Raw genomic sequence first — 22,783 nt, 5'->3', positions numbered from 1 at the left:
TTCTTGCATTCATCCCTTTTATTCCTTTGGATGGAAGTGGGGAGACTGCAGATAGGTAATCTTCAGTAATACTTGGATTGAAGTAGAATCCAGAGCTTTAAAGGTAAAGGACTTAGTGTTGCTTAACTGCTTCATATTTAATTAAGCAAAATGCAGTCAAATTTACAGGAAATTAGAAAGACATTTTGAAATATAGCCAAAAAACTCTAAAGGATTCCTTCACAGTTGTGGGGGATTTAGCTATAAAATTGTTTCCCATGTTTTAAGTAAGCAGTCTGGCCTTTGTTTTTAATTGAGCTTTAAGCAGTTGTGCATCAGCTTTTTTCTTAAAATTTTTGCTTTGTACTTTTTCTTAGAGGTTTTGCAAGACTTTTGCTGTGTATCAGTGTGTATAATTGTACAGTATGTTCAATTATTAGTTATAAAATTTGGAGTGATGTTCTTGTACTGACATCATGACACCTTTTTTCGCCATGTTAGTATGGAAGAACACCTTTACATCTGGCAGCAAACAATGGCATTCTTGATGTTGTCCGGTTCCTGTGTCTTGCTGGTGCCAACGTAGAAGCTTTAACCTCTGTAAGTATTGATACTCTTAAGCTTATTGCTTCTTTTATGTATCATAGTAGGAAACGAATTCATCTCTTCATGTGTGTGGGGGAAATGGTCTAATATAATAACATTTTGAAAATAAAATAAAAAAAAAGGTTAGGCTCTTGAATGTCCACAGCTTGAAAAGCGTTCTCTGTTGTCAACTTGTTCCCTTCTTACAACTGAATTTGGTACAGTACAACTATAGCTTCATCTACACCTAAGAATTTCTTCACCTAGAATTACTTGTAGCATTGTGGTTTCTGTAAGCACAGTGGGCCGTTGTCATTAAGATGTATGAAATTTCACATCAGGTACTGTTACCATACAAACGTATTGTATTTATCTTAAATAGTTTTCATCTTTTCAGTAGATAAAAAGGTTTTATTTTCATGGTGGGAGATGTGTGGGTGCATGGATGAGTGAACCAGCATGCAAGTATCCTTGTAAAACAAATAATTTATGTCAGGTCAGTCAGCACCACTGGTTCCAATTAGCACCACTGAAGGTATTTTTCATTCTCACTAAAGTGAGAAATGTCCTCCTAGGTGACATATCCACAGCAGGAATGAAGTGTCCTTCATCATGCACACCTCATACGCACGATACATTATAGGCATCATACGCATCATTTACCTGTGTTTTGAACAAACTAACCATGTATTATTTTCATATGCATTGGATCGGTTAACGTTGCTACTCGCCCTAACCAATGCATTGTGCATAGGAATAACTATCGCTCTGTATATTGAAATCATGTCGTGATTAGACTTCAGTTGAGTCCATGTTTTTCAAAATTCTCCTTACAAAGTATCCCTGAGGTGGCTGAAATGGAAGGAAAAAGGAGAAAAGTTCCATTTCATTTGCTTTACCCATTTGGTAGAAAATACTTTTTTTTTTTATTTTATTTTCCTATACATTTAGCACTGTGCTTTTTTCCTCTAAGTGTGTACCTCACGTGGCAGGACAAAGCTTGCAAAAAGCAGTCATTAAAACCAGTGAACTTGGAATTGTGGCTTAAACAAGTTTAGGATCTAAAAATGACTCTTTGATAACTACTAGATTGTAGATTACCACGTCCCTATTAATCACTAATAATGAAATGTGAATGCAGTGGAGATTGTGGAGTGTTTTACAGATTTTCCTTTGTCACCTGTTTTTGTCCCTTTCCTTTTTTTTTCCCTTTCTTTTCCCTTTCTTTTCCCTTTCTTTTCCCTTTCTTTTCCCTTTCTTTTCCCTTTCTTTTCCCTTTCTTTTCCCTTTCTTTTCCCTTTCTTTTCCCTTTCTTTTCCCTTTCTTTTCCCTTTCTTTTCCCTTTTTTTTTGGGGGGTGTGTCCCATTGTGTATCTATATTTTCACTACTACGTAACGTAGCAATAAGATATAACAAAAAGGTGGTGGGGTAATTCTTGAGCTGTATCACTTAATTTATGTCACGACACCTGTGTTGGTATAATTGCCTGTGTGGACCCTGACCTTCTAAGGTAAAAGTACTTTTTATCTCCTTAGTTCAGATCAGTTTTAAGGAGATAAAGTAAATCATGCTGAATACTAAATCTGACAGGGGAAACAGACTGAATATACATATCTATGCATTATTCCAGCAGCGTTGCGGCAGAGAGAAGAGAAAGGGAGGAAGTGCGTCTGGTGATTTTAATAGCATTTCAGTTTTGCATTAGTTTGCTGGGTAAATGTTAAACGGTTCTGAAAAGTCTTATTAACAGCCCTTTCTGGGCCAGTGCAGTAGAATTAATTACCTTTGTCTTTTCTCAGAATGCGATTTCTGAGGAGTTAACTTTTGCAGCACTGTTAATGGGCCTGCAGTATGATTTCCCTGCCTCCTCCCCAGGCTAAAGCCCATTTTAGGACTAGTTTGATTTTGAATTTGGTTGCATGGATGATGTTGTGACCTTAGAAAACATTACGGTCCTGGCGTATACAATCATTTCCAATGTTTGAATTTCCCCCAAAAAATTTTTGTGCTCCCATGCTAGCTGGCACTATGTCCTTGGCTTCTTCTCACAGAAGTTTCTAAAATCTTCCCAAGTTTAAAATTGTCGATTGCTTAAAAACTTTGAAGGGAGTTGTGGATGCCCCATCCCTGGAGGTGTTCAAGGCCTAGTGGGAGGTGTCCCTGCCCATGGCAGCGGGTTGCAACCAGATGATCTTTAAGGCCCTTCCAACTCTAATCATTCTGTGATTCTATGATGGTTGCAAATGGCCACTTAAATTCAGGACCAGCGCTTGCAGGCGTAGCTGTCTGATTTGCAACAAAAGAGCCAGTCAGCAATTGCAATGAAATACAAGTACCAGGTGCAAAATACGCTTTTATGGATCCTGTAGCCAAGCCCTTTTCAGATGCAGACTTTGCTTACGCATTGATGTTCCAGTGTATAGATACCTTCTACTTTTCAAGAAAACTTCAATAGGAAAATAATTTACTGAAATCTGTTCACTATTTTGCTTGTGTGTATATTTTCTAATTCTTGCTGTGCTCTACAGTTCAGCCTGTAGTGGATATCTACAGCCCCATCTTGTTCATAGTTTGGATAAAAATAGGGAACTTCATTCTGTTAATTTCTTTTTCATGGAAGCAAACGCTTTTTTTACCTATTACCTCAATCAATAAATTGAACTTCCAGATCTGAGTCTGAATTTTCAACAGACGTGTGAACTGAACCGCAACCATCTGTCTATAAATATTTCAAAATGCTTTTTGTGGGTAAACTGGAGCTAGAGCTCTCTGCTGTTCTTGGTGCTTGTTGCCAATGTTCTGGGGTATCCTTCACCTACTCCACAGGCCTTTCTGCCTGTCTTGTTTACTGTGTGGTCCGATGACCATGGGCTTCAAAAATTGTGCTTGTCAGGCAATGCCCTTGCTAAGGTGTTGCTCCATAAGGGAAGGTGAGCTAGAAGCCAGGAGTAAACAAAGTGAGGAGGGACAGTATCCAGTCCCACGGTTCCCAAGCAAGGCAAGCAGAGCAGATCCAGTGATGGCAACCAGCTTCAGCCAGGAGTCTGGGTTACCAGACACGTCTGTAACAATGAGGCAGGTCTGAGGTTAAGTCAAAGTCAGAAATTGGGCTTGGTGACCGTGGTCAGCCAAGGGTCTAATGTTCGCCAGGCAAGTTCATACTGAAGAGACAGGTTCAAGGTCAAACCTGGAAGTCAGGGGCTGGGTCAGTGGGATACATGGCCAAGCTGTAGTGTTGCTCAGGTGAGGACCACAGGCAAAAGCCTCAGCCTAAAAGCAACACCTGAGCAAAAGGTAGTGTGAAAGCCCCTGGTGGGGCTTCTTTTCAAGTCTTCCTCCTTCACAGCAGTCTGAAGCAAGATTAGACAGCTGTATCAGGCAGCTGATCTTGAGCTCAGGAACCTGTTAGGAAGTGCGGAGGGAGCTCTGAGTCATGACAGTGCCGTCCCACTGTCACAGGTAGGCTTGCTCTGTGCACACATTTGTTTAGACTTAGCAATTTGAACCACTCCTGTTGTCATTTTTCTAGTTTTGGGAGCGGTTACCTCCATCCCGTTATAACCGTGCTCACTGATCAGACTCTGGCTCAGCCACTGCCATCCACATTCCTTGCCAAATACTTACCAGATGGTTATTTCCTTTGTATTTGTGCCCAAATAGCTGTGACTGAGCTAAACAAACAATGTGTCAGAGTACAGCTGTTTAGCCAAAGTCAAGCTTGAAGCCAGAACAAACCCCCATGGAGCAATGAGACACAGCAAGCAAGGGTGGCAAGTTACCAAAGCCTTGACACAGCAGCTGTGCTGTACCCATCGAGAGATGTGGGACCTGCTCTGATTCAAAGGGACAGTGCCCCTGCAGGGATCTGTCACTCCGTATGTGCTTGGTGATGGAGTTTGCCAGGCCATCTCCAACCTTACGTTGCAACAGGAACACACTGCACTCTGAAAGCGTGCAGGGCCAGGCTGTAGCAGCCCTGCTTTGGACTTAAGCAGAGACCAAAGATTTGGGGATACAGATAAAATTCATGCTTTAGGTTGGTGAAGGCTGCATCCTGTTATCACAGGGATTCTCAGGAAGGGGATTAAGGTTTCCCCTTTATCTGGAGGTTTTGGGTTCCGTTGAATATGACTGGAAACTCGGGAAGCACTGAAGGTATTGAAGCAGTTCTCCTGACGGCAGCTAGCTGCCCAGCCACCAGAACACTCTTCCTGTCATACAGCAGGCAGTCAGGATTAACTGGGATTTGGAGGATAGGGTCAGCACAGACCAAGAGATTCTTCCCCTTTGATACATCTTCTGTAAGGGAAATTAATTTTAAAAAATACATTCAGATGTTTCTTTACTAAAGTTGCAATTACGTGTCAACTACAGAAGGAATTTAAGGGTAAGATGTTGGTTCAAATGAGTCTGTTCACACCATCAACTACAAATTTGGCTGTTCCTTGCTCATGTTCTGTTCCTGTCCTATTTATTTCATATGTAGGAATAATAATTGCAGCAACCTCAGAAGCTACTTAAAACAATGCAGATTTCACATGAAAATCTAGTAAAATCAAAGATAGAAACCCAAGAAAGAGATCTTAGTTTTTCAATACTTCTTCTTAATATTTGAAAGTCCTTACCTGACAGAGTGAAAGCAGCAAAGTGCTCATAAATTAGTTACCTGTTACCAAAATTTAAAGCAACACAATAGCATTAATGTAGTCAGAAGAGTGAAACTTGTGAGCAATTTTTCTTTCAGCCTATTTAATATTAAACTGCTGACCTGTAAAACATGGGTAATTAAATGGCAAGACCAGAATGCTGAAGGCAGCTTTGCTTCTCCTTTTAAATTTGCTGATGCAATTTAAATCACATGCCTTACAATTTTCTTGCTTTCTGGAAACCTCTGGAAACCTGGTGTGCCGATGTCATTCTTTATCCATTAAAATTCATCTGCTTTCATGTGAGTGAATACGCTGTCGTCTTCCTTCTTTGTGAAACGTTTAAACTTTTAGATCTCTTCAGGATGTAATACCTAGAAATCACTATCATTCAGTTGGTGATAACAGAAGAGGAATTCAGATGGGGCAGTATTGGCATTGCCCTCAGGCTCTGAATTCAAAGTATCTTCTTACAGTGGCATCTGGATGCCAATTTGTAAAAGAAATGCCATTGTTTTGCATTGTACTGTATTTTTTCGGACAATTGAAAAAAACAGGGATTTTGGTGGGGGCTGATTGTTACTTGTTGTCAGTTGATTGTGTTGTGGGGTTTTTTTTCTCCCTATTTCGTTTGCATCTGACAGCAATTCTCTTACTGCCTTGAGCAGCTAAACTATGTTGTGTGTGATTTTTTTATTGTGGGCAAAAGGAAGGAACTGCTGCTAATAATTTGTGTTTTAACAGGATGGGAAAACAGCAGAAGATCTCGCCAGAGCAGAGCAGCATGAACATGTAGCCAGTCTGCTTGCAAGACTTAAAAAGGTTAGGAATGCATTAATTTTAACTGAGATTTTCATGTTTTTAAGATACCAAGAAAAGCTTGACTGTGGGAAATCATACAGTAAGATAGTCATCAAAGCCATTCTAAAAAGCTGTTGCAAATATCCTTACTGGGATGTTGTCTTTTTTTTTTTCCTTCATTTTTAATTTGAAATTGTGCCCATAGTTGAAGCTAGTATATACATATTAACAAAAACGGGTAAGCTAGTCTGAACCACTGATCTATTTTATCCTGTCTCTGCCGATGCCCAACAAAGCATTTAAGGTGTTTAAGAAAGTGGAAAATGAACTATTAATAATTAGCACATCCCACAAAAGGACTTCCTTCCCCACCGTCACCATTTTCGTTACATCAGTGTTACGAAGTTTGAAGGGTTTGTGCCCCTTCCAGTAACTCCAATACCGTCTGGAATAGTTGTACAAGTTCTCAATGTCTTTTTTTTAATTTTGCAATTTCAGTCTCTCCAAATCCCCTGACAACTAGAAGGCAAAGCTGATCTGGGTTTGTTGTAAGGCAGTAAGTCTGACACGTCTGATACGCACCAATTATTCCGTATAGGCAGCATCACTCATGCCGTGAAGGTTCAGGGACCACTTGCCTGGAGATTACAGGCAAGAGCCAGACCAGTTAAAACAATGCTGTTTAATAAGCAGATGGGTCTCTGGAAAACTGAAATAAATGACCATTTCAGAGTAACAGTAGAAGATGGTGTGTAGCTGGCATTGCCAAGGTGGAAGTAGAATCATGTCCTTTAGTTCTGGCGGTAAATCTGTACTGGCTAGGATTGTAAAATATATCAGTGAAGATGTCAGAAAGTGCCAAAGTTCAGGTTTTCTTTGCAATGATAGCTTTTGTAACTGTTTGTCATAACAGGATCCATTTTGCATAGTTGTATCACTGCACTAAACCCTTGCCTGTGCCTGCACACAGGTGCATAAGTTTGTGTTTTAGTCATGATATAAATAAGGAACTAATACAAGCTGACTTAGAACAAAAGGGAGACAGATAAATCTCTTCTGAGAGAGATGTTAGTAGATGGTAGCTCTGATCGTGATAGCAGAGTATTCTTAGTTATTGAAGGCCTGCCTACATATATAGGGAAAATGTGTGATAATTATATACTTCATCAGAGTATACTTTGCGACAGAGAATCTGATCAACTGAAATTAATAAACTATACCAAACCACTGAAAATACTCTAGTACTTCTCAAAATAGTCAGTTTCATCTAGTACAGACTGTACCTGACACGTTTTATTGTTAGTGCCTGTGGAGGGTTTTGTCCGTAATAGCACACACATGGAGAACATCCTGTCACAGTGGCTCCTGTAGAGGATTCGGTATTAGCCATCAGGGGTTGCAGGATTTGCATTGTGACTAACTTATTTAATAAATGCCTGTTAGCAAGGAAGGAACTAAATTATATGCGCTACTATTTCTGTCAGATTTCTCAGCTTAATTGCTGCATGCTTATAATTTTGGGGGGCTGTAGGTGCTCATTTAATGAGTCATCCTACCCGTTAAACTCAGTACAAATGCAGAACAACAGACCCTCTCTCTCAGCTCCAGATGGGGGAATAAAGGAAGGGAAGATGAAGCTAGTTCCTCTGCCCTTCCTTGTCTGCTATATCCCTGTTTCCTTAGAACAGGTCTTTCTGTGGTGACAGACACTGGCTAGTTTGCTGTCCTGCGCTATGACCCCTTGCTGAATTGATTTTTCAAGCTTAGCTTGTGTGGGAAATAGAGCTTCCATGTCTGATTGCCTCTTACTAGGCAAAGAGAAAAGACATATTTTGCTTTGTTCATTCCCTGCTACGTCTGTGACAGGGACAGGAGTATACTACAGATACTACAAGACAAGATGCAGAGGGGTAACGGGGGAGCTCAAACTGGAAACTTCTGTAGGAGATGTGATTGGGTTTGAGGAAGGCCTGTGTGGGAGGAGGAGATTGCAGCTGTGGAAGAGGCAATGAACGCATACAGAGGGCAAATTGTGAGAGGAGAGTTAAGTAGAGAGGCAGATCTCTTGAGGCTTTGGAGTAAAGAGGGAAACCAGTCTGGAGGTTGTACGCTTGCAGTAGAGGGGTAGAACAATGGAAGTTGAACGTTATGTGAGAGGTCTTTTAAGGTAAAGAAGAATAAGTGTTTGGGGAAAGGAGAGAGAAGATTGGTCTGGGAAAAGCAATATTTACCTTGCAAAGAACTAAAGTGGAAATAAAGAGAGTACTGAGTGGGAGGAGGAGGGAGAGGAAAGAGCAGAATTCTCCCAAATATGAGAAGTACAGAAAAAGCTGATGTAAAGAAGAGAAATGCACATCAAGTTTTCCCATTGCTCAGGTGGTAGCTGTCACTGCAAAACTCGTATTGTATAAGATTATGGATATTGGTTATGCTACTGAGATTCACAGGTAAGGGGAATGAGTACTGAAAGAGACTAGTTTTTCTCTCTTTTGCCCTCTCCATCAGAGGTCAAAATGATCCAATTTACTGGTGTTGAGCCTGAAGTCATGTGTGATTTTTATGAAGGCTCAAGGTGGCTCTTGAGAGCAAGCACTCAGCCGTGCCTTGTCTACCTGTCCTTCCCCTTCTGCCAGTAACTGATCATTTGCATGATGAAGCAGATGGGGGAACTGATCCAGATGAACACCAACCTGGCAAGAAAGCGTTATCTAAACCCTTTGTTTTGAGTTTGTTGGGAGTCAGAAGTTCCCTGCCACACGTTCTGATTTCTTCTTTATGTTGAATTTTAGGATACGCACCGGGGGCTTTTTATCCAGCAGCTGCGGCATACGCAGAATCCACAGCCCCGGATCAAACTGAAGTTGTTTGGATACTCTGGCGCTGGGAAAACGACCCTCGTGGAGTCTCTCAAGTGTGGTCTGATACGAAGCTTTTTCCGAAGACGTAGGCCTAGGCTCTCCTCCACAAACTCAACGAGATTCCCTCCATCTCCTTTGTCTTCCAAACCTTCAGGTATGACTTCGAAGCTGTAACGTTTGAACGGGAAAACACTTTCCTCTTAGTCTGTGCAGCTCCTACAGAAGAGCTGTTGGCTGTATTGGAAAAGACAGGACAAGCTAAGCATGTAAGAAACCACAGCAGAGAGGGCATTGAGTTCTCTGTGCACAGGCTCATACCCAAAGGAAGAGCAAAGAGCAGCAGGTGTGAAGGATGTAGGAGTAGTTAAGGTTTTGTTTACTCACGTGCTGCATAAGTGAACTTGGAGAGCGGAGGACAGGACTCATGAACACTAGCTTTTATTTTTCACAAAAAGTCCTAGGCTATGAATGCCAGTGTCATGACCAGATTCCACCATCTTGGGTTTGGGCGTTATGTTTTGTCAGCCTTTTGGTTGAGTAGCTTCGTTAAACTCCGTGCAAAATTGAAACAGTTGCTGCATCTTTGTGTGATCTTTAAGTGGTAACAGAGGATTCAGAATTGCCTCTGATGCCTTGGAGTGCTTTTCCGTAAGGCACAAGAGTGGATTAGCCCACTTAGAGGTGTCTAAAATAGTCTCCAAACTAGGTGAAAATGAAAGTTTCCTAAACTGAAGTAAATGGGTGCAAATAATAGGGAAACTTTGACCATGTAGCACCAGTTAGCCTGTGTGAAGTGGGAAGAGCTTTAGGATGTGGAGAAACTAGCTAGGTTTATACTTTGACATGTCCCTGGCTTTGGCAGAACCCACAGTTGTGGCAGGATACCCAAAAGAGTAGTGAACTATTTGTCCAGCTCCCTGTCCTAACACCGAGGGGCTGCGCAATGTATACAAAGGTAAGCAGGCATGTTGAGGTGCTCAAGTTTAAATTGATGTTTAGAAGTAGTGGTCCTATGTACGTTTTAGATGAGGTCAGGATTGTCTTTTTCTTTAAAAACGTTCAGATAATACCTGCAAGTTTAGGTTTCATTCATCATTTTTTAAGTAATGTTAGAACAGTGCTAGTAGTAGATTTCATATCTGTCTGTAGTCACCTGAGGAAGCTCGAAGGTACTCACAGAGTGGCGTAACAAGACAAGATACCTGGCACAGTGATTCTTACTTTATTTGCTATTCACTTAACACAAGGGGCTCACATCTGCGACAACAGAATAAAGAAATTGATTAAATGAATCAGTCAGAAGTTCTTGGTTTGCTTACCGTAGTTTACTGTGTCATACAAGGGGAGATAAGTCACTCAAGGAATATCAGTTCCTGCAGGCAGTGCAGGAAGGTTTTCACTGAAGACAAATTTTTTTATGTTGGTTGGTACCAGAATCAGAGGATAAGTCTTAGGCTCTCACACTATCATAAAATCAGACAAGACTGCCAGTCACATTAGCAACTCTTTATAGAAATAACAGTGAATCCGAAGCATGAAAGTAGCTTACCTAGATATAAAGTCATAAAGTTATGTAGTGCTGTGCACACTTGAAAGTTTTGCAGTTCTGTGCAAAAAAAAAGGTACTATGGTGGTGTTATAATGTTTGGATTTTTGGGTTTTGCTTGTTTCAGTATCTGTTCTTTTGGGATTAAAATCATTATATAACATGTAAATAATGTTATGGGTCGAGTGACCTAATCACATAAACATTTAAACCAGCACAATTTGGTCTATACTTCATCATGTGCTTAGGTTTGTTTAAATTCTGTAAAAATAAGTTTGCAAATTCACCGTGTATTTATTTACAAGAGCCTAAAGATTTAAATATTACACTAGAAGATCAAACATGAAAGTATAGTTTTACAGCTGAGAAGTAGTTTCTTTCTCTATTAAAACTCAAATTTTAAGAATTCAGCATCAAGTGAAGGAAAGAAATCTTTACTTTCTCCACTAGATGGTGCAAGTGAATTAAAAAGCCCTTTCATTTCCCATTTACTCGGGGAATCTGAATTAACCATGAACTAAGCAAATTGCTTATTAGTAAAATAATTTTGGTTAAGGGCCTCCTTTTCTCCTCCACCTCCCCAGAAATAGTTGTTACACGGTGATATTTTTATCCTTATTTACAGGAATCAACTATATGACTACGTAGCATTTCCATGCCAATAAAAATAGCCCAAAGAAGAACTTTAACTACTGAAACCGTTCATTTACAAACCATTCAATTTTTTTTCTATGCTTCCCACCCAGCGGTGTATCTGCTCAAAAGCAGTAAGTGTTCTGTGGGATCATTCTAATATTTTCCTTTCATCATTCAGAATAAGGATGTATTTGTGTATGCTCACAGCTTGGTAGTCCTCTCCTTTCTTTGAAGAGCAGTTTGGTTTTTTTAACTCAGCTTTTATCCTTTGCATACTTATTTTGAAGTGATCTGGTTGTGATTTTCACATGGTTTGTAATCTCATTTTCCTTTCCCTGACCCAGTTTCAGTAAGCATTACAAATCTTTATCCTGGTTGTGAGAATGTCAGCGTGAGAAGCCGTAGTATGATGTTTGAGCCCGGCCTGACCAAAGGAGTATTAGAAGCTTTCGTTTCACCTGCTCGTCACTCTCACTTCTCTGCTGATGACCAGTCCACGAAGGCCATTGACATTCAAAATGCCTGCTTGCATGGTAAGCAGAGCCCTGGGCTGGCATTGCCTAAATGCTGTGGGACAGTTAATGTCATGTTGCTGGTTTTTAAAAATAAAAATGAGAAAAAAAAATCTGACTTGGTATGGTCGTTACTGTGGTTGAGAATCCAACAGTGGTGGAGTTTGGTTCGTTTAAGCAGAAAGTAAATCTACACAAAGTTCTCTACCTATAATATGCACAGTAATCACTTGTGTCAGATTGTTATAGTATGACATAGAAATGTTTTTGAGATGAGTAAGTGGTGCAGCAGGGAGGAGGGATTTGGTGTAATAGGAGTGCATGGCAGACCAGCTACTAGTGTGAAAGCTCCTTCACCTATACTATATGTTGTTTGGAGATTTTACCAGAGGTAATCTGGTCCCATAGACCCAAGCGTCTTCACAACGTAAGCGGTTCCCAGCTGTATGAAAGACCTACCATTCTCGCCCCGTGACAGGGCTGGATCATCTTTGGTGAGTCCTGGAGCTCACCAAACATGGTGAGTGGAGCTTCTGATTTAATTTGTTTTGAAAGGAAGCTAACTGCTCTGCAATTGAAACCAGTTAGCAGTAAGATGGTCAGTCAGAGAAGTTGTCGTAAGTACATACATGGCTTTTGACTATGAAGACCGTACAAATGGTGCATATACACCTCCAGCAATACTAATTGTTATATCTATCTGTGGGGTCTCTTCTTAATAAGGACGATGTTTTGCATGCCTTAGCAGCCACAATTCTGAGGCTGAGTTAGGATTAATCAAGATTTTATTTTGGAGAGAGAAACCTATTTATGAACGCAGTATATGCACACTAACACATGCAGTGACAAAACGTTTGTCCTACATGCTGAAGAGTTTGGCATGTAGCTAAAGCTCCTTATTTGTCCAGGCTAATTTCCTCTTTCAGTGTAATTTGAAACCAAGTCAAATTCTGTAGTGAAATAGAATTGTGCAAAAGACTGACAGAAGGGGTTTCTTTTCTTTCTCTGTGCTGTGTTGATATAGAAGGAAAGCGTGCAGATAGGTGAACTCTGAATAGCTGTACTCATAACAGCATATTTGAGGTTTCTGGGTTATTTTGTTCTAGAAGTTTGAGGTGCATCTTCATCAGCATTTATTTAAATAGACGTAGTACAAGTGCACCAGACTTCACCCTAATCAGATGGTGAGTCTGGGAAGTGCCATACAGTGCAACACACTAATACTTTTCCCACCTGCAGCTAAACGAGATGGCAACAAGAAGCATGGTGCTGTGGGGATCCTTAACATGGTGATTATTCAGTCCTGACTTAAACAATATGATGTGAACGGTACAATTCTGTAAAGCAGAGTGGCTTCTTTGAGAATTTCCTTCAGCTGTTTTTACTACCAGCAGTGGCATGTTAAGAAGAAAAATTAATAAAAATGTTGAGCTTTTGGGGGTGAGCAGGAAAAGAATGGGAGCCTTTTTTCTTGTTTTTCAAGGGAATTACAAAATCTGTTGCTGTTGTGGAAGGCAAAGGCCAATTTAATGTGTAAGGTTTGCATGCATTTAACACACAGGTGCTTCCAGGTGGCATCCAGCTGAATGTCCTAGAGAAGTGAATGTGAGAGAGGAACAGGTTGTGAGGACCCAGCTTCTGAGACCAACTGAAACCCGTTCCGTTTGTTCATGATTGCATTTGCAGTCTTGCTTTCTCGTTTGCATACAGTTTATCTTTGTGAAAGTTTAAATCAGATTAACTCTTTTGTTTGTCTTTCCATGGCTGAAAGATGCTTCATGTTTACTGACAGAGTGTGATCTGACCTCTTCATCTGTTTGCCTGTTTTTCAGGAGTTGGCGACTTCAGCATCTGGGAATTCTCTGGGAATCCTGTGTATTTCTGCTGTTACGATTATTTTGCTGCAAATGATCCCACTGCAATTCACATAGTGCTTTTTAGTCTTGAGGAGCCTTACGAAATCCAGTTAAACCAAGTGACCTTTTGGCTCAGTTTCCTGAAATCATTAGTCCCAGTTGAGGAGCCAATAGGTATGCTCTTCTATCTGTTAATGAAATAGGAGGGGACTATAAGATAAAGCTTCTTGTGTTTCTCTGGAAGTTTGTACATCTTCTGTGTTGAGTGCTGTTATGTGTCTTCATCCGCATGTATTCAAACAAACTTTACACAGGGTTTGTTACAGAAAGGGAATTTTATCTGTGAAACAAGCCTGAAGGGTTGTGCATACCACTTAGTCCAACTAAAAGAGTCATGAGGTACACTGCAGCCTCTTGTGGCACTCTGATTTACATCCGTAAATGGCAGATGAAGTTTTATGTCACATAAGCTGCGTGGAAAAGAGTTTCAGAGGGTTGGAACCAACCAGTTTTAGACGCATTGCTTATATTCTACCTATATCTAAGTCCAGTTAACAGTGTTTCCAGCATAAATTAGTCTTGTCAGTGAGAACAGGAGAGAACGACATTGTGGAGTGGCATTACCTCTCAATACGTGCCACTGTAACATACTTAACTAGAGTTGTATTTGGACTTCAAACACGTTAATTTTTTGGAGCATCAGGGAGTACAGAATTTCTAGTAAATTTCACTTCACACTTTCTCCAACTTTGCACAAGTTTTAAGTGAGTTTACTTGTTTTATATGCAAGCTTTGTAACGAACGAAGGTACTTGGCAGGCAAACAAAAACAACTCTGAGGGCTTTTTTTTCTTAAAGGGTCTGTAGGTCTAGGTATATATACCATATAATTTGTTTGTGTTTGTCTCTGAGCATTGGTCTGCAGACTGTGAGTTTCATGGTCGAGCCAAGCTCTGACACGTGTCTCTATCCATGAACCAAAATGTTATTTCAGCCAGTGGATCTAACTCAGCTCTCATGGACATTTATTAGGCTGCTAGGGACTCACCAGACAAGCAGAACAAATACTTACATAGTGTGAAGAGTATTTCCCCTCTCTTTTTATTTTCTGCTCGATTCTGTATGCACTATCTCAGCCAGATAATAAGGATGAGCCAAGGCAGACCTTCAGTTTTCAGTTCCGGCATTTGCATGCCTTTCATTTTCCATTTTAGGTCTAACCACAAGGTTAACTGTATGAGCATTTAGATCTAACCAACATGAAATTATTTCCGGAAGTAAAAGCTCAGAAATTTGCAGAAAAGTATCAAAGCTGAAAATACAGTTAATTTGCAATTGCTGAAATCTTTTCACGGCTCCTCAATCTAGCAAGGAAACTTAGTTCTTGGTTTGACCAAGTTAAGATCTGACTTAATTGTTTCTTCTTGCTGATCTAATTATCAGCAGTATTTAGATACTTCGCTTAAATCATTGTTTATACTGGTGAGCTCAATTCAGGTATCCATGCCTTCAACTGCCAAAAAAAAAAAAATAATGCAATTTTAAAATACTTACCTTGAAGTGCTATGCAGAGATTTGGGAAAATATGTTTTTTTGTAATTGAATCAAGATTCTGTAGCTTTTAGTTGATGAAAACTGAGAAGTGATATAAGCATATTTCTCCCATGTGAAGTTTTGCCAAACTAAAACAGCAGGATTGGATGTACTGTCTTTTTTAGAAATAATTTAATGATGTGTCCCCTTTTCGGGAAGATCAGTTTGAGAAAAGATTGAAAACTGTGCATTCCATACTGTCACCTCATTCATTCCATTTGTGTCTTTCTTTCTCTCTTATTCTTTTTCATGGTTTCTGCCAAGCTTTCCTACTTAACTCTCACCTAAGTGAGAGGTCATTGTTTGTGTAAGTACTGCAAAATAGCATTCATACCAATGTATGAATGTTGTAGACATTTTGTGTTCTACGTGTAATCCTCTACTCTATACCTGTAGTATTAAGGACCATCCAAAGATTATGAGAAACCCTTTCAAGAAGCTGCTATTTTTAATTATTTTTCCTCACACTATTATAGTTTGTAGTTAATAGATATATCATTAGTGTTATTGCTTTAACAAAAACATTATTCAATAAAGTCATGTAATATCAATGTATCTGACGTTATTCAAAGAGTCTGGCTATTCAAGTTGGACAGTATACAGATAATCCTATAGGCAGATAACAGCCAAAGCACCAGTGGTGTAAGCACAGTATGGCTGTGCTTAGAGTTGGTAAATCCACTGCAAAAGTGATTGGTATGAAGAATGTAAAATGCATTGCTGCTTTCCCAGCAAAGAGCCATCGCCATAGGCATGTCTCATAGTGAAGGGGTGCTCTTGTTTCTCTTCTAGCATTTGGTGGGAAGCTGAAAAGTCCCCTGCGTGTTGTTTTGGTCGCCACACATGCTGACATAGTGAATCTTCCTCGGCCTGTTGGGGGAGAGTTTTGGTATGACAAAGACATGTCATTGTTGAAAGAGATCAGGAACAGGTAAGTGGGGAGTATGTTTATATGTAGTGTTTAAACACGTCAATTGGAAAGAAAAAATGCTAACATGCACAGGAATATGTAAAAGGTTTTTATGTGGCTTACACTTTATGATATTATGATATTTTGAGTATGTTCAGGAAGCTTATATTTTGCAAAAATTACCAGTATTATAGTGAGCAAGCTGCCTTAAGTGAGCTAAAATGAGCCAAGTGGTGCAAAAATGAGTGGAGGCTCAGGAAGTCTCACCCTGTAAACACTGGGATACACCCAAGGGCCCATATCAGCCATCTGTGTAACATCTGGGTGTTCGGGTTTTGCACCAGTCTCAGAAAAATGGGCAGTTCTCAGCTACGACCTCTTGGTGCCTTACAGAAGAGCAACCCTTTGCTCTGAGTTGGTTTAGGACGGGTAGGAAAAAAGGTGAAGGAAGCCTGGAGGTACTCTATACACAGTTTGTGAAGAGTTGGACACAGTGACAGTCACACAGGTGATGAGGTCAGCCAAGAGGTACCTAGAAGTTAAGGAAACTTGTAGCCTTCTTCAGCAAATGTTTGGAGAGCATGGTCATTGTAGATGGAAATAGGGATTTTTTTCACGAACATACTATTGTATAAAGTAACAATAATTTATATTCACAGTGAGCACATAAGTGCTAATTCGTGGTACGAGGAACCATCCATTCCTGTGAACGCAGACACTTAGACACTTGTCTGGACTGTACAAGAAACCATTGTAGGAATTCCAGCAAAACAGTGGCAAGGCAGTATCTTAATCAATTGAAATAAAGCAACACAAAATACCTGTGTGTAATCCTTGGTGTTGGAATCCAAATCAGTCCAGAGCTAAGAAGACAAGTATGTGCAGTTGAAAAGTCAAAAGGAAGCAAGAAACAGAGATAGTTTTGACAACTATGCAATGACAATGACAACTGAACTATTTAAAGTGAGAAGAAAGAAAACAACAAATATGAAGACCTTAAAAAGAATTATTTCCTGGTGTCCCTTCTCTAGTAAAAAGTTTGGTTTTGTAATTACAAGTACTGTGATGCAGTTGTAATTTTCTTATGCATCTTCATCCATGTTCCTTAGGAAAGATGATTTTCTCTCAACATCTCTATTTTCAAGAAAATTTGAGAGCAGCTGTCTGTGCTTATAAACTACCTTAGCGTAATCAGTACTTAAACTTTTTCATCATTCCTTGAAGAAAAATAACTATTGTGTAATTTAAGAGTGTAGTACAACTGGATTAAGAAATAAAACTGGATTTGGGACTAAGCAAATAATTGCTCACCTTTTCTCTTTTAGATTTGGAAATGATCTGCAAATTTCAGACAAGTTATTTGTCTTGGATGCTGGAGCATCTGGGTCTAAAGATATGAAGCTTCTCCGAAATCACTTGCAAGAAATAAGAAGCCAAATAATTTCTGTAAGTAATGTTTAATGGTCTGGGTTGGGCCAGACAAAATGTGAAAATCTTCTGTAATAATTTATTGTAAGTTTAGTACTTACATCATGAAACTTAAAGAAACCAGTGCTGTTTCATGTTTTTGGCAGCAGGCTTGACAGACCTGGTGATAAACAAACTCCTGACATCACAGAGTCGGTCAGCTTTTTCAGAATTGTAGGTGTGTTGTACAGGTCACCAAAATTAATTCTCTTGAAAAGAAACGATTTGAGAATTTCGGTTCCAAGTTATACTTTCGTATTTTGAACTGATGCTGTTTGGATTCCAGTGTTGACCTTCCTTTTTGTTTGTTTTTAATCTTTTTTTTTTTATGAGTGTATTACAGAGAAACAGAATATATTTCAGGCAAGTACATTTTTCATTAAAAAACCCACCAGACTAGAACAGTGTCGTCAACTGTTAGAAAGGTAATTCCCAATATAGATGTGTGAATTGAATATGCATTAACTTTTACTGCACTTTTTTACTGAAAAATATGTGCTTGGAGTTGTGTATATGTATGTGTAGGTATATGTATATGAGACTAAAGGTAGAATAGCCGTGGTTTGATGTCATTACCATGAATCATGAATCACCATGACCAAGTCAAGTTGTTACGTAGCGTGTGACAAATGGATTTAAATTTCTTCATATGAAAGGCCCTCTTACTTGTGTAACATGCCAAGACTTTCTGCAGCTACTTCTGATAGGTATTTTTTTAAAAAATGAATTAAAAGTGAGTGTATTACTGAGTTCATTCTGGAAACATCGAGGAAAATGTTTGGTTTTATGCAAAATTCAGCCTATTTTACATTCCCAATGGTCTCTTGACTTAATAAGCTTTTTTTCTCTGACAAAACTTATCGTAGCCATGGTCACTAGCTTGAAATCTGGAGAGCATTGCTGCATAAGTGTGTGCTGCAGCTTGAGAGTGTAGGATGAAGGCATCAGTGATGTCCAAGACAATCAATAGATAAAAGTACCATCTTCATATCTGGTACTCTCCTGTCTCATCTGCTGAAGTAAATTGATCCTGTACAGATACTGATGAGTACAGATTTTAATTGAAGTTGACAATTTCTGAAATAACGATTAACTTCTAGATGCATGAAGGCAATTGATAGATACATCTTGAAGTCACTGTTTCAGGTGGTCAGCATGTTTGAGAAGGCAGGACTATATAAAACAAACTTTGTTCCTTTGTAATCATGGTGATGTTTGGAAAGTTTGCTTATTTGAGTGAAAAAGTTGTTTCTGGAATTCACTTTATTAAGAAAAGTTAGATCTTACGTCAAGTGAATGCCACGTGGAAGAGTAAGGGTCCATCACAAGGGGAACTCTTTGGACATGAATATGCATCATGAATGTATTGTAACCTCCATTCAAACAAAAAAACCCAACAACAATAGTACTCTTAGCAGAGTAGAATGATAAATGGATGTTTTCTGTGCTTTTCTAAGACTTGCCCACCTATGACTCATCTGTGTGAAAAAATAATCTCCACACTGCCTTCATGGAGAAAAATGAATGGACCCAACCAGCTGATGTCCTTGCAGCAGTTTGTATACGATGTACAGGAACAGCTTAATCCACTAGCAAGTGAAGATGACCTACGGCATATTGCACAGCAGTTGCATAGCATAGGAGAAGTAAGTGTTTTTAACTAAATTGCATATCTCTGCAATGGTAGAATATTGCTCTGGTAGAATATTGCTTAATGGGATTTAAGCAAATGTCTATAGTTATTTTTTTCCTCCTCCCTCTTAAGACATAAGAAGTAGAGACTGGTTAACTTTTTGTTATCATTATTGTCTTGTGGCTCCTGTTTCATTCAACATTGTTTCTTTGAGACAGGGAGAATTAAGTTTATTGATCTAGTTGTAAGGATATTAAATACCCAGAAAGGATAAGTATGCTATAGTCTTAAATGAGATAGTGCCTCATGTGTTCACTGCATATAAGAAATTTGTGTGTCCATTAGAAATTGAATCATAGGATAACGTCTTTGCATAAGTAGCTTGCAAGGCATGGCTAGGCCTTACAGCTGTTGGGCTCTAATGGCTTCATTACTAGTGGCAATCAAGAACAAGAAATGGTCTTTGTTCCAAATAATTGCAAGAAAATAAAATACACTGTTTGTTTTTCTCCTGTCAGCAGTGTTAATTAAATGATTGGGTCAGTAAGTTAGTAAGGAGAGAAGATGGGGTATCATCTTGCACTCCACAAGATGTAAATAGTAACTTTTATATTTATAAACAGATTAACATTATGCAGAGTGAAACTGTCCAAGATGTTGTACTTCTGGATCCTCGCTGGCTCTGTTCAAACGTCCTTGCAAAAATCCTGTCAGTGGAGAACCCAAAAGCCCTCCATCACTATAGAGGTCGGTACACCATAGAGGATATCCAGCGTCTGGTGATGGACAGTGATGTGGAAGAACTGATACAGATTTTGGATGCCATGGATATTTGTGCAAGGGACCTTAGCAGTGGAGCAATGGTGGATATTCCTGCTCTCATAAAGACTGACAATCTCCACAGGTCTTGGACAGATGAGGAGGATGAGGTTCTGATTTATGGTGGTGTTAGAATCGTTCCTGTGGAACATCTTACCCCATTTCCTTGTGGAATTTTTCATAAAGTTCAGGTGAATCTCTGCAGGTGGATTCATCAGCAAAGCTCAGAGGGAGATGCTGATATACGTCTGTGGGTAAATGGATCAAAGATTATGAATCGTGGAGCAGAGCTTTTAGTGCTGCTGGTCAACCATGGTCAGGGTATAGAGGTTCAAGTTAGAGGACTGGAAACAGAGAAGATCAAGTGCTGCTTACTTCTGGATTCTGTGTGCAGCACCATTGATAACTTAATGGCCACAACCTTACCGGGCCTTCTGACCGTGAAATACTACCTTAGTCCTCAGCAGCTGAGGGAGCATCATGAACCAGTAATGGTCTACCAGCCTAGAGACTTTTTCCGTGCACAGAGTCAAAAAGAGACATCACTAACTAACACTATGGGGGGATATAAAGAGAGCTTTAGCAGTATACTGTGTTTTGGGTGTCTTGATGTCTACTCCCAGGGAAGCCTAGGAATGGATATTCATGTTTCCGATCTGAATCTACTTACCAGGAGAAAACTAAGTCGACTTTTGGATCCACCTGATCCTATGGGCAAAGATTGGTGCCTTCTGGCCATGAATCTGGGCCTCCCTGATCTTGTTGCAAAGTACAATACAAATAATGGAACACAAAATGACTTTCTCTCAAGCCCAGTCCATGCCCTTCTGCAGGAGTGGGGTAATGCTCCTGAGAGCACTGTAGGTATCCTAATGTCTAAACTGAGGGAATTAGGTCGCAGAGATGCAGCAGACTTTTTGCTGAAGGCATCTTCTGTATTTAAAATAAACTTAGATGCTAATGGTCAAGAGGCTTATGCTTCCAGTTGCAACAGTGGCACATCTTATAACTCAATTAGCTCCGTAGTGTCACGGTAAGAGCAGTGTTTTGCATGGACGTCCTTTCAAACTGCAGGAAAAAAAAAAAAGATACAGTACAAGAGTTTCTGTGCATTTTCATTTATGAGGTTTTACCTCAAAGGATCTTTATCCTTCTCCAGCACCACCTTTTTGTGCATCAACTTTCTACTTCTTACTGTGAATTGTTGCTTTTTATCTATTAAAAAGGCTGGTGTACTTCTGGTGTTTCAAAATTATTCCTGATACATAATGTGCTGCTTAATACTGCCACTTTAACTGGAAAGTCTTAATTTTTGAATTACGTACTGCAGCTGTTTTATAAAACATTTTGATTCTCCCCATAAAAGGTAGGGGGAAAGGAATAGCACATATTACCTGAAATGTGTGTTTCTTACACCCGTTTTTTTCTCTTCATTGTGTCCTCTGCTTAACATTTTTTATATTTGTAAGGAGAGAAATCCACCATTTGTGGTCAATCTGACTGAATTTAAAACCATGTTGTTTATAGCTGAAAAAGCGAGTGCCTTTTGCAGAAGGGAGGGTGCAGTTGATTTGAATGACCCTGCTGGATTTACAAGAACATGCTACCTCTGTTTCACTTAAATTGTCTGCATGCTTATCATTGCAAGTGGTGCTTGCCTTTTAATTTTTCCTGCACTTCTAAGACATTGGTGATAACTCACGCAGAGCATTCTTGTGCCAGTACTATGGGTATAGACGTGTGATACCTAATCAACTTCAATTACAGTCAAATCATAATGTGAAAATCTCTTAAACTTGCCAATTACCATGCTTCATTATTTCCATGCACCTCAGGTAAAAGTTCGTTATCATTATAGAGTTCAAAAAACACAAGTGTTGGATACTGCAGAATAATATTGTATAGCTGTCATTGTAATTTGTGTATAACAAAGGTTTTCTACTATTAGATCCTGCATTACTTACTTCCTGTACTTGAAAACTTTGATGGGGATAAAAACAAAAAGGAAGCAAGGTTTCTTGCAGTGATAATTTTAAAATTGATATGAGGGAATATAACCCATTCTCTGTTTTAAAAAGCATGTAAGTTTAATGGTGCGATGTGTGTTTGTTTATATATATTGTATGTACATATATTAATACTATTTTTTCCTTAATCTTACAATGTAGTAAAATTTTAAAGGATTTTTCTACAAATAAACTGTTGCTTGTTGCATCCTCGTTGTTCATACTCTGTAGCTGGAAGGCACCAAAATTTCTCTTTTCCTTAGTGTCGCAATCCTGGAGAGGCAATGCCTGGCTTCTGAAGTTGTAGGAACCTCCTGTTCCACTTCAGGGGGATTTCTCAGTGCGCTGGAGGAATATTTATGGATTTGTTTACTGCAGAGGTGGTCCCTCTGCAGCAGAGGGATTTGCATTCATTTTGACAAACGGCAAGCCAAAGCTGTTTGCTGCATAGCTTTCCCTTTGTGTTTTTTTTACAACGAAAACCGGAACAGCAGATGCGAGTCTGTCATCAGGAATCCTCCAGATTATGCTGTGTTGCGAGGGGGGAGAACACTGCGTTAGAGCCTGTGCTGCAGTAATGGTCCTTCACATTACGGATTCCCTCATCACGCGAGGGACTGTGCTGCTGGTGCTTATTTAAACTCTCAGTGTCGCCCGCTGATAGCTGCACAGTCTCTGTACGGCACTCTATGCAGGCAGCTCTGCACAATACCTCCACCCTGCATATACTGCAAAGGAGTTAAAAGGACTCTTCTTAAAATGCTACTCGCCATTTCCCACTGCCTTGCTGTGCGTATTTTACCCTTGCTTTATTAAATCCTTCCCTGGGCATCGGTGGGTCCTGCCTCTGTCAGCTGAGTTCAGCATCTCCCACCACTGCTCAAAGTTGCTGAGTGAAGAGCCCAGCTTCCCACAGCCCCTGTTTGCCTGTGTTGC

The 22,783-nt window shown here is 39.7% G+C and overlaps 1 protein-coding gene across 2 annotated transcripts in view; it reads left to right on the top strand.

Annotated features, from left to right (window-relative positions):
- Positions 1-22,055, top strand: part of DAPK1 (death associated protein kinase 1) — a 98,073-nt gene extending 76,018 nt beyond the window's left edge. For both annotated transcript variants that reach the window (XM_054185411.1, XM_054185410.1), the window contains 9 exons: positions 481-579; positions 5,956-6,033; positions 8,802-9,024; positions 11,397-11,585; positions 13,397-13,594; positions 15,805-15,943; positions 17,248-17,368; positions 18,847-19,035; positions 19,646-22,055. In XM_054185411.1, coding sequence (XP_054041386.1) covers positions 481-579; positions 5,956-6,033; positions 8,802-9,024; positions 11,397-11,585; positions 13,397-13,594; positions 15,805-15,943; positions 17,248-17,368; positions 18,847-19,035; positions 19,646-20,878 — 2,469 coding nt within the window. In that variant the 3' untranslated portion in view covers positions 20,879-22,055. The remainder of the gene's footprint in view (positions 1-480; positions 580-5,955; positions 6,034-8,801; positions 9,025-11,396; positions 11,586-13,396; positions 13,595-15,804; positions 15,944-17,247; positions 17,369-18,846; positions 19,036-19,645) is intronic.
- Positions 22,056-22,783: the final 728 nt, after the last annotated feature.

The sequence above is a fragment of the Rissa tridactyla genome, chromosome Z (assembly GCF_028500815.1).
Source record: "Rissa tridactyla isolate bRisTri1 chromosome Z, bRisTri1.patW.cur.20221130, whole genome shotgun sequence".
NCBI lineage: Eukaryota > Metazoa > Chordata > Aves > Charadriiformes > Laridae > Rissa > Rissa tridactyla.
Note: the sequence above shows the minus strand (reverse complement) of the source record. Positions and strands in the feature narration are given on the sequence as shown.